The sequence below is a fragment of the Spinacia oleracea genome, chromosome 4, assembly GCF_020520425.1.
Source record: "Spinacia oleracea cultivar Varoflay chromosome 4, BTI_SOV_V1, whole genome shotgun sequence".
Taxonomy (NCBI): Eukaryota; Viridiplantae; Streptophyta; class Magnoliopsida; order Caryophyllales; family Amaranthaceae; genus Spinacia; species Spinacia oleracea.
This window is the reverse complement of record NC_079490.1, coordinates 181,854,360-181,865,689: the sequence shown is the minus strand read 5'-3', so window position 1 is coordinate 181,865,689 and position 11,330 is coordinate 181,854,360. Positions and strand designations below refer to the sequence as shown.

The following is an 11,330-nucleotide window of genomic DNA, read 5'->3' as shown; positions in this document are numbered from 1 at the left end:
ATTTATCAGAAAACTACGCATTTATGAATTGATTATCATTTATGTCGCAAGTTTTAATGGATTTGTTAAAACTAATTAATTAACATTGAGCATAAGAATTAGTAGTATTTCTTAAATGCAGGAGCTGTGTTTAAATAAGATGCATTCTTTCTTCTTCCTTGTGTGAGTATGATCAGTATTTATAAGATATTCCACACCAGATATCACACTATAGTAATGGCAACACGGGTAAGCAACTCGAGCACTAAAAATGAAAGAAAATAATACTACTAGGAAGTAGAAAAGCTGTCAAATGGAAGATAAGATAACACATCAACAGACTCTTTATCAAAATCAGTTTTTATATTCAATGACACAGTCTTACATGACATTGGTGGAAATGGAATATATATTCAGTTCTTTCCAACAGTCAAAAATCAAAACTATAGAACTACTTGTACTAGATATCTTTCTCATCCATTGTTGGCTTAGTAATGGGAATTGACCATCTTGATCTTCCCAAATGCGCAGTATAATTAATGCATCGAATAATGCCCTTTCCACTTGGTCCATCGGGGAATTCAATGATGCTAATACTACCTTCATCAAGATGGAATGACCTTATCCACTCTTTCGATAAATTCAGGCAATGTGTCATCAGTGCTATGTGTAGAATCGGATGTCCAACAACAACAACAGTTTCTGAAGGATCAGATAATTCATCTAATAAAGTTCGCCACACTTTTCCTGTCTGATCCCATACAGGACTAACCATTCTGTTTCCAAGCCCATCCAACAATTTTGGCTGCAGAATCGAATCCACAGTTGCTTCCTGTACATAAGGGGGATGGAGAGAGGATATTAAAAAGCTGTAGCATTTCATGCCCATAGATCTGTTGCATCGCTACACATTTTTATTTTATATATTTTCCTTTTTAGCTGCTTACTTGTTTTAACTTCCCAAGCATGGTTTCAACATCAAGGTCCTTCATCTCTTTAACATCCACATATCGTGGTACACTATCAGCCCCTAAGCTCTCTGCGGTTTCTTGAACCTAATATAATGTATCAGAAGACAGCAGTTGCAAGTTTGCAACTATTAAATGCAGCCTAAGAACTGCTATATGTAAATAAGGTATAAAGGAAAATGGTCCCAAAATATTCAATCAGCTTACCTTAGATATGATCTGTGCTGTCTCCGTTGAGGCCTTTCCAGGGCTGCTAACTACAGTATTCACTTTCAAATCAAGAAGTAGCTCTGCAGTTTTCTGTGACTGTTATCATTCCAAAATGAGATTATACAACACGCATCAGCAAGAACCTAACACAAGATAATGACAACTCGAGTCACCTGAATGCTGCCAAGCATGCTCAAAGGCTGATTCCCAAGAAGCGAGAAGTTAGCCTGTTGAATACATTAACCTCAAGTTCAGATCTAAATGTTCAGAAAAGACCTGCAAAGAGTTGTAAGAGACTAGAGATCTTTAACTTATAGCTTCAACTTCCATAAACGTCTTTCCAATTTCTCGGGTGCAACAGGAACACAATATAAAGAGTTCAATTTCAGCAACATGTCAAGCAACACACAGAAATAAGTAATTATTTCCATCAGAATATCTTATACGAGGGGGCAAAATTATCAATAGATTTACCTCAATTATTCAGTACTTCATGTTCCAAACGATGAATTTTAGGTTGAAAAACTGAACACAAATTTATGATTTTAAGATTTCAAACACCTTTCGCGCCACTTCAAGAAAATATATGTATATGTGAATCAGTCCACCCAATTCGAGGTAATTTCTTAATTGCCAGGATAGCTAACCTACTGACATAATCTGGCCCTACACTCAATCATGCAACAATGATCACAAATATACTGCTGGGAGAATATATTGTGAGCAGACTGAGCACTAAGTTGAACCCTTTTCTATGTGTGTTATCTGAAAATTCATATTTACAAGCATTACTTAAATCACAACAGCATCCTGCACTGTCCACAAGATAGCTTCAACTATGTGGGTGCGGTGAATTAATATAGCTTAGACACCATTAATGGAAGATTATAAGGAAGAAGAAGATGACATTATTAATAAGCTCAACTACGGAAAATGTAAATGTTATTCAAGCGTTTGAGAGGCTTGATTCTCTACCAATTAACTCCCTAAAACAGCTAAACCAATTACCTCATCAATATTCAGCATAATTCTCTCTCATATGCTCTATATATAGTGCTTTTCCTCTAACAGACTACCTATCATATTCTTCAAGCTACAAACAAATTAACTATATCTGCTACCTAAAGTGCCCTTCCCCCTAGATATTGATGTAATTCGGATGAATCATGAAGAGCAACAGATGCAAATTTATGTAATTAGTTACTTGCACACCTCCACATTGTTCATCAATGATCCATGACAAGCAAGGATGATGCGCTTACTGGTTTTCCGACCTGCAGAACTTCCACCAGCAATAGGTGAATTAGGAGTCTGCACCACAGCCAATACATTTTATAAATTAATAATTATCCACTTGAGAATCATCAATAATGAACAGTCATCCTTACAAAGGAAATGATAATTGAACAATGATCACACTGTGGTACTTCACTTATAGCGCAGACTAGATTGTAAAATTCTAGAATACCACATACAAATAATAACGTACACCAGTTTCAGACAGTACAGAGAAGATAGGAGATGCATGAAGCCATGAACTAATGAAGCTCGTTGATCAAAACAAAATCTAGTTAACACATGTTGGCTACCAAACTTTCACCATGTGCTCCCATGTTTCTCCAGCACAGCTAAGCTAGGGAGCTCTGGCATGTACTTGTCAGCTTACTTATAAAAATTTCAGTTTAGTTCAATCCAAAACAAATAGTTCAGTTCAATTCAATTGAGTTTAGGGGGGAAAGCTCCAGTTCAGAAAAGTTCAGTTTACTTTGGTTCAATTTAGTCCAGTACTTGGAGTTCTTGCATTCCAGTTAGAAAAGTTTAGTTCAATTTACTTCATTATAAAAAGAATGCACCCTTACTTCAAATTAACACTATCACAGTACTACAAGACCTAATGACAGGTGATTTATTGGCTGTCCTCGGCATTGGTTCTTTTGAGCTTGAATGTCAATCACAAATCCCTAAGCGTTTAAAGGATATTGGGGGACAGAGAAAGAGAGGCATTAGAAAACTAACAATTTCAAATGCAAGTTTACCAGATACTTCCTCATTATTGTCCAACAACCAAAATTATAAGCAAAATCATCTATTAATGAGAGTAAAACTAAAGAAAATTTTAGACAATATATCCAATACAAAGATAAATTACTGTACTAGTTTACTGCACTACAAAATAATAAAGAGCACTACTATTGTAAAATATAGGGCATATGTACCTGATTTAAACGATTAAGGCAGATGTATGGAGACGTATCCTCTGCTCGGGGAATGAAATCTAATACACTCACACCACAGTTGCTTTGAAGTAAAACTCTAAAATACTCAGTTCCCAAGCCTAATTGAGAGGAAAAGACAGGAAAAGTAATTAGAACAACATACATATGTATACACCAGAAACATCAAACAGGAAAACAACAATTTACCAATAGCTGTAGCAACAAGAGCTTGATTCACAGCATTGTGAGCAACAACAAGTACAGATTTGCTTTGATGGGTTAAAATCTTATCCCAACAGCTTCTGGCACGTGTCCACAACTCCCTGACAGGATAATGGCCATCTATGACGAAGTTTGGAGCATCTAGCTGCCATTGACGAAATGCATTACCAAATTTCTCCTTTCCCTCATGTTTTAAGAGCCCCTACAGACAAGCAGATGTATCAATAACTGGACAATGTCAGCCCTAGTTTTGTTGAAAGCTTCATCTCCTTAAGTTGGCAAATAAACTCAACTTGAAAAGAATACAGGTCTATTTCCCTCAGGTCGGTATCTGGGATCATTTGCTCCTTACGGTTACCCCAAATAATTTCAGCTGTTCGTTTTGATCTATTCAGGGGACTGCAACAAAATAAGTAGCAGTCAAGAGAAAACTTCAAACTGAGAGCACAAACATGGCAAGAGAAACTGAGGCTGTTCAGGAACTGGGACAATATCATTCAACAAAATCCATTTTGCTTCTGAGTACTACACCTCAAGCCTCGTGGCTCAAATCCTCAAAAGTTTAACTTTATCACTGGCAATATCTCATCATTTACTATCCTAGTGGCACTATCTAAAGCTCTGGCCTAAGATTCAACCAAAACATCACCTGAAAGAAAACTATGCTTATTACAAGTTTACAACCCATAGTACTTAAACTGTTCATTCCAGTCCAAATTACCTGCGTTGCACATTTATTTGGATTCAAACCCTTCATGTCAGAGCAGGAATATGTGAAACTAATGTGAAGTTCAGATTTGATCCTTATACCACAATATGTACACAATCCTTGTCCAAAACTCCAAATAGGGGTGACTTTGTCTTTCATGTTCTATCATAAAATTTCCTACTTCCATCCTCACTCAGAGCTTCCACTTCTATGAGTAATATCCCTCCAAGACCCACATCACTTGAAAATCTACCAAATATTCCACAGACATGCCACCTTGTATAGCGGACAAGACAGGAAACAGGAAACAAAGCTCCTAAGTCCTTTCATCGGCAAAATCAACAATCCAACCGATCATGACTTGTACGAATGAGACCAACCACCTAATCTTTGGTTTAAAGAATACCAAGAACAAAATGATCAAACCCCAGATCACAAAATACAAAATCCAATGCATCAGATAATTAAGAAAGACTACCTAAACAACATGTACTTAATCTCACATCAAATATCAAAAAAACCTTTGACCAACTAGATAAACCACAAGGTTCGAAAATGTTTCAACTTCAATCTACTGAAAAACCACAATGAAACAATTGCACTTGCACCAAACTTCCACTAATTATTGTTCACCAACATTCTGCTGTTGGCTCAGCAATTCATTGAAGTTATTTGAATTTGCTCTAAGAGATAAAGAATTAAAACAATTTTCTTCAAAGTACTCCGTCTGCCTGGAATAATAGTCTTGTATACTATTCTGGAATATCTGGAATATCTGGAAAAAGTTGGCATCTTCTATTCTTCTTGTTAAAGAGACACGAGATTAGGAGTAGACGGCTTAGCCTTTTCGTATATTGATATAACATATATATACTACAATGTACACAACCCTAACACCACATAAATTCCTAATCCTAATAACATTAGGAAACTTTACATAATACAAACACCGGAATCATATCTACATTATAATTATTAATACTCCCCCTCAAGTTGGAGCATGTAAATCACGAATGCGCAACTTGCGTAAGAGAAAACCAAATTGTTGTCTGCCAAGCACCTTAGTCAAAATGTCCGCTAATTGATGACCAGTAGGAACATATGATGTAGAAAGGTTGCCCTTCAATAACTCGTCACGAATAAAATGACAATCCACATCGATATGCTTAGTACGATCCTGAAATATGGGATTCTTAGCAATGTGGAGGGCGAATTGACTATCACAAAACAACCGCATAGGCTTGGAATGCAAAACACCAAGGGAGAACAACAACGACTTCAATCATTTCAACTCACAAGTGGCAACGGCCATGGAACGATACTCAGCTTCAGCAAATGAACGGGACACAGTAAGTTGCTTCTTTGTCTTCCAAAAAACCGTAGACCTCCCTAAAAACACCAAATAACCAGACAATGACCGTCTAGTCAGGGGACAAGCAGCCCAATCGCTGTCGCAAAAAGCTGTAAAGCACATATCCGCCATAGGACGTAGCAGAATACCCTGCCCCGGACTACCTCAGATAACGCAACACACGTAATGCAGCATCCCAATGTTGGAGTATGCACCGAATAACTTAACCCAGGACGAGTAGCAGACAAATAAACAAGTCGTCCTACTAACCGACGATATTGATCTGGATGAGCATAAGGGTCACCAGAAGCATACGCAACTACGCAAGTCGGAGATGCTGTTCCCTTGAGGTGTCAATAGGCTTACAACCTAACATTCCAGGGAGTACTTTCGTTGAAATAGAAATATATCTTCAGGCCCACGAGCAACCTCAATGCTTAAGAAATATTTCAGAGTACCTAGATCTTTCGTGTAAAAGCAGGTGCCCAAATTTCCTTTGAAACGTACTATGGCATCATGAGAAATTGAGAACTGCCTGCAATGATTAAATCGTAAACATAAACTAGAACATGGTAGGAGATACTCCCCTGAATATAACTGAACAGCGAATAATCTGCATAGATGCATTGTCTAGGAGCCTGTTTTAAGCCATATAAAGACTTGTGCAACCTGCAGACCTTCCCAGGAACTGGATGACTCTGGTGGAAATCGCATATATACTTCTTCTTCCAAATCACCGTGTAAGAAGGCATTTTTGAACATCCATTTGATGTAGTTTCCAATTCAGAGATACGACAACGGCAAGAAACAAGCGAATTGTGCCCATTTTTGCTACTGGGGCAAAAGTTTCATGTAATCAGTACCCTCAACTTGCCGATTACCAAATACCACCAAACATCCTTTAAGACGTTCCACTTTCGACTTGTCAGTGTATTTTATTTTATACACTCACCACTACCAATAGCTTTCTTACCAGGAAGAAGGTCTTCTACTGTCCATGTACCAATACGCTCAAGAGCATCAATCTCCTCTTGCATTGTCTTACGCCAACCTGGATATTTCATTGACTCCTTAAAGGAGGGTGGTTCACTGGTTCCTTCCCCTTTGTAATAGTTGTTAGAAAACATTTACGTTTTTCAGAAAATTTATCAAAATCAGCATAACAAGCTATAGGAAAAGGTGTACCTGAGGAACGTGATGGGGGAGGAACAGTTGATGTAGAAGGGTCAATATTTTCGACAATGGCAGTATTAGTGACATAACCAAGAAGCTTAGTTGATGGAATTTTCGTACAATGACCACGACCTAGCGATGCTTCTATACTCAACATTACCCGTACTCCCCCTTGACACTAGAGGCGTAGATGCATCACTATCGTATGCACCAATACGAACCGGCGCAATGGAGAAGTAGGTTGCTCGGTAGTAGGTTGTTCTAATAGGCACTCTGCCTGCATCACTCAAAGGCATGCTGCCAACATCAGCAACGCTAGCATTAGCAGACTCACCTTTGCCTGCCTGCCTGCGCGCACCATGTTGCTGCTTGCATGTGTAAACCTGCACAGCAGCCTTTACTTTCTTGCTAGCCTCTGTCGTCGCAGCAACTCCCGAAGACCCAGCGGGTAGATCAGACCCCCAATGCTGACGATCCAGGCGTCGACACCCCAGCGAATCAGTCCGTATTGTAACGTTGTCGACCAACAAATCTTGCCCCTTAATGCACTCAACATCGTCTTCCCACGAACAGGATGAAAAATATAGACCCCCTTAAAGTGTGGCCTGAATGGTACATAGCTTGTTAGTGAAAATAATAATATATTTCCAAGTTTCTAACAATTGAGAGACAGAAAGCAGATTACAAGTAAGGGTAGGAACATAAAGAACATGTTCTAAAATTAAACCATCACTTAGAACAACTCGTCGTTCCTTCGTAGCTGTAGTACTTTTTCCGTTCGGTAAACCAACAAGCGATGAAGAAATATCACACAAACTAGTAAATAAATTGATATTACCAGACATGTGATTAGATGCTCCAGTATCAATAATCCATTGATCGGAGTTAAACGTAGGATGAGCCTGTTTCGAGCCTTTGATGGTTTCCATTAGTTGTGCCCATTGCGCATCGACAATGTAGGAGCACCAGAGCGATCAAAATCATAGACAGCGCCACCACTAGACCCACGGCTGCCTCCTACAGCACCAGCAAATTCGCGGCCGTCGGACCCACAGCCACCACCGCGGCCACACCGACCACGACCACGGCCACGACCACGCCTATCCGTAAACCCAATCAACTCATAGCAACGTTCCATCAAGTGACCTTTACCACCACAATGAGAACACACTTTAGGCTCATAACCAGCCTTGTCACCCCTACCAGAAGCCATACCATCAGCATCAAAGCCAACTACATTAGATAAAGAAGCCTCATTTGCCTCTGAAACAGTTTGTTTTCGCTCATCTGAAATAACTTTAGCATAGACAACATTCAACGATGGGAGGGGATCCATCACTAAAAGAGTCGAACTACACTCCCGAATTTCTTCGATTCGAGTCCAAGACAAAATTGATGCAACATTGCAGTATCATGATTTTAGCATATTCAGCAGCAGCAAAACAAGTACACACATAGGGATGTCAATGAGTCGATACACTCGCGAACAGCTCATGAACAAGCTCGGTCAAAGCTCGTTCATTAGTAAATAAACGAGCTTGAACAAAAAAATTAAACTCGTTTAATAAATGATACTGGCTCGAACAACCTACTATTCGGCTCGTTTAAGCTCGCGAACAACTCGTTCATGTTCTTTTCCAAGTTCGTTCGTGTTCGTTTATAAGCTCGTTTAAAAGCTCTTTTATATTAAATTTCTAAAAAAATGTTTCTATAGTAAATATAATAAAATATTAACAAATAATATATCATGATATTATTCATATAATTATGCTAAAATTAAGGGTAAGAAATTAACTAAATACTAGTATACTACCAAAACTACCAAAACCGTATATGTTTACTATTCTTATTTCTTCAATCAAGGATATATTAATATTCTTAAAGGTCAGAACCCTTAAGTTTATGTTTTTATGTTTTATAATTTTTGAAAATAATATTTCTCTTATTAATATGATCGTTTAAATTCGATCTTGTTTGTTTATTAAGGCTCGTTTGTTAAAAGCTCGTTTATTAAGGCTCGTCTGCTAATAGCTCGGCTCGACTCGAGCTTGAACTTAAACAAGCTACTCGTGAGCTAAGCTCGAACAACGAAAAACTTAAATGAGCCAAGCTCGATTAGGAAAAATGAAAGCTCGTTTAAGCTCGGCTCGAGCTTGAATTCGGAAGTTTCTTATCAAGCCTAACTCGAACAGCCAAATACTCGGCTCGGCTCGGCTCGTTGACATCCCTATACACACAGGTAATTTGCAATAACTAGACAGCTCGTTTTGCAATTTATTCAACTCCCCAAAATAGGTTGTCACTAACCTACCTCGTTGTTTACAATCAGTGATAGCATGCTTCAATTCAAGAATATGGAGACCATTACCAATGGAATGTGTATCCTTTAATTCATCCCAACAAGTTTTAGCAAGAAGAGGAAGAATCAAGTTTGATCTAATAGATGCATCTAGAGTATTATAAATCCAAGCAACCAACATTGAATTAACAATACCCCAATAAATAAAGTCAAGGGATTTAACACCTGGAACAACAATCGTACCATCTACAAATCCTAGCTTGGTTTTTTCATGCAGATTATTATGCATAGACCTAGACCATTCCTCATATTTATCTGCTCTTAACAAAATAGGACAAGCAATGGGGAAGTGATAAATCCAAGGAAATTTTAACTTCTTCCAAGGAAATCCACATTTTTTTAAAGGTGATTTCCTTGGAAGAAGTGAAATTATTCCTTGGATTTATCATTTCCCCAAACAATGGTACATGTACCTTCACTCGGGTGAAGGTAGTACTCGGTGAATGGCTCGTAGCGAGGGACAGTCTCCTTTGGGTCGTCCTTAGTCATACCAACAGAATAGTGACAACAACGAAACAAGGCAGGAACACACCTCAGCAGCAAGCACAAACCAGACACACCAAAAACAAATTAAACCAACGACCACACTTCACAACCGCTTTCAAACAATCGAGCAAGAAACTAGCCCAACGCACCGAAAGTATGGTCAAATAACACAGCAGCGGAAACCAACAGAACCCCTTGAGCAGGCCCGGTGCTACACAGCAGCAACGTAGTATGCAACACACGCACCACACCAGCACCAGCAGCACGTTTCTCACGGGAAAAAAATTCAGATTGGGGTTGTGTTTTGGAAGAAAGACAAGGATCCATTTTTCTCTAAATTAGAGAGGTTGTGATACCATGTTAAAGAGACACGAGATTAGGAATAAACGGCTTAGCCTTTTCGTATATTGATAAAACATATATACATACTACATTACTACAATTTACACAACCCTAACACCACATAAACTCCTAAACCTAATAACATTTGGAAAATTTACCTAATACAAACACCGGAATCATATCTACATTATAATTCCTAGTACTTCTTTAAACTACTCGTGCTAAACAGAAATGCGATGGTCCAGAAGTGGAAATCCCAAGACAATACTTCAATAAAGATATGAGAAGAGTATAAACTTTATAAAATATAAAAAGGTCTTCTGCAAAAATCATCTCATAACTTCCAGAGATTGCGAAAATGTGACAATTACCAGATGATGGGATTACCTAATAATGGCTGTTAAAGTCATTTAGCCATATCCGGATCGTAGAACTGTACTATTCTACAATCCGAACAGCGATTTTAATACTGGTTGCTACTTGCTAGTACAGGTGAACTCGACCACACAATCTTTAATCAAAGATTACCTGAACAATATGATTCAATCATAAAACCAACAAAACCAAATTTCATCCCATTACATTGCTTTTTAACCAAACATTGCCCATTCAGATCAAACATTATACCCAAAAAAATCAGCTAATCAACAGCTTTTTACGAAAATTAGAATTAAAAAAAAGCATCACATTAAAAACAATCAAAATGAAGAATAGAACCTAGTGAAGCAGACGTCGAAGGAATCATCGAGAAGCATCTGGCGAGAAGTTTCAGCCTGAGCCTCGCCCTTAGTAGTAAGAACAGAGAAATTGGAGCTGCCTTGAATTCTTCCCTCTGCATTCCACGTGCTCTGCCCATGCCTGACTAGCACCACCCTCTTCGCCGCCTTTATCGCCGGGAAATCCACTTCCACCACTGCCTCCCTTGCAACAGAAGACGATCGGATTTTGGGGAATATAGGGTTTAATGCTGAAGAAATTGTACATTTTGAGGGTTTTGTGATGAATACTAGTGAAGAAGATGATATGGCGAGCATTTGATTGAGTGGAGCGATAATTATTTTAGTCCAATTAGCAGATTAGGGTCGCTTTGATCAATTTTCGCGCTAAATTGGGGATCTTTAATATTTAGAAGTGAATTTTGGGGTTGTATCTTTTTTCTTTTCTGAATATTGTATGGTTACCGTTATTCCTCGACGTTATCCAAATTTTTTTGATTCGTTCCAGGCAGCCATTCGGTATCACGGTGACACAGTTAATTTTCATTTTTTGATAATTTTCCAAGCCATATTTTTTATTTGGAGTTCAAAAGGCCAAC

At 38.3% G+C, this 11,330-nt stretch overlaps 1 protein-coding gene across 1 annotated transcript; it reads right to left on the bottom strand.

Moving 5' to 3' along the window:
* Positions 1-305: 305 nt before the first annotated feature.
* On the bottom strand, positions 306-11,221 carry LOC110790165 (probable 2-carboxy-D-arabinitol-1-phosphatase). Its single transcript, XM_021994941.2, has 9 exons — positions 10,733-11,221; positions 3,889-3,994; positions 3,581-3,797; positions 3,374-3,492; positions 2,370-2,468; positions 1,331-1,384; positions 1,155-1,253; positions 927-1,034; positions 306-811 (listed from the first exon to the last, which is right to left on the bottom strand). Exons 1-9 carry the CDS (start codon positions 11,047-11,049, stop codon positions 440-442), a joined length of 1,491 nt encoding a protein of 496 aa, XP_021850633.1. The 5' UTR covers positions 11,050-11,221; the 3' UTR covers positions 306-439.
* Between the last annotated feature and the right edge of the window lie 109 nt (positions 11,222-11,330).

What these genes read in the sequence shown, in the direction of transcription:
- LOC110790165 (XM_021994941.2), bottom strand. Translation starts at nt 11,049, where the DNA reads ATGCTCGCCATATCATCTTCTTCACTAGTATTCATCACAAAACCCTCA. An exon ending in TTCGACGTCTGCTTCACTAG is followed by an intron (nt 3,995 to 10,732) that starts GTTCTATTCTTC and finishes ATTTTGTTGCAG; the next exon opens with TCCCCTGAATAGATCAAAAC. An exon ending in GCCTTAATCGTTTAAATCAG is followed by an intron (nt 2,469 to 3,373) that starts GTACATATGCCC and finishes GCTGTGGTGCAG; the next exon opens with ACTCCTAATTCACCTATTGC.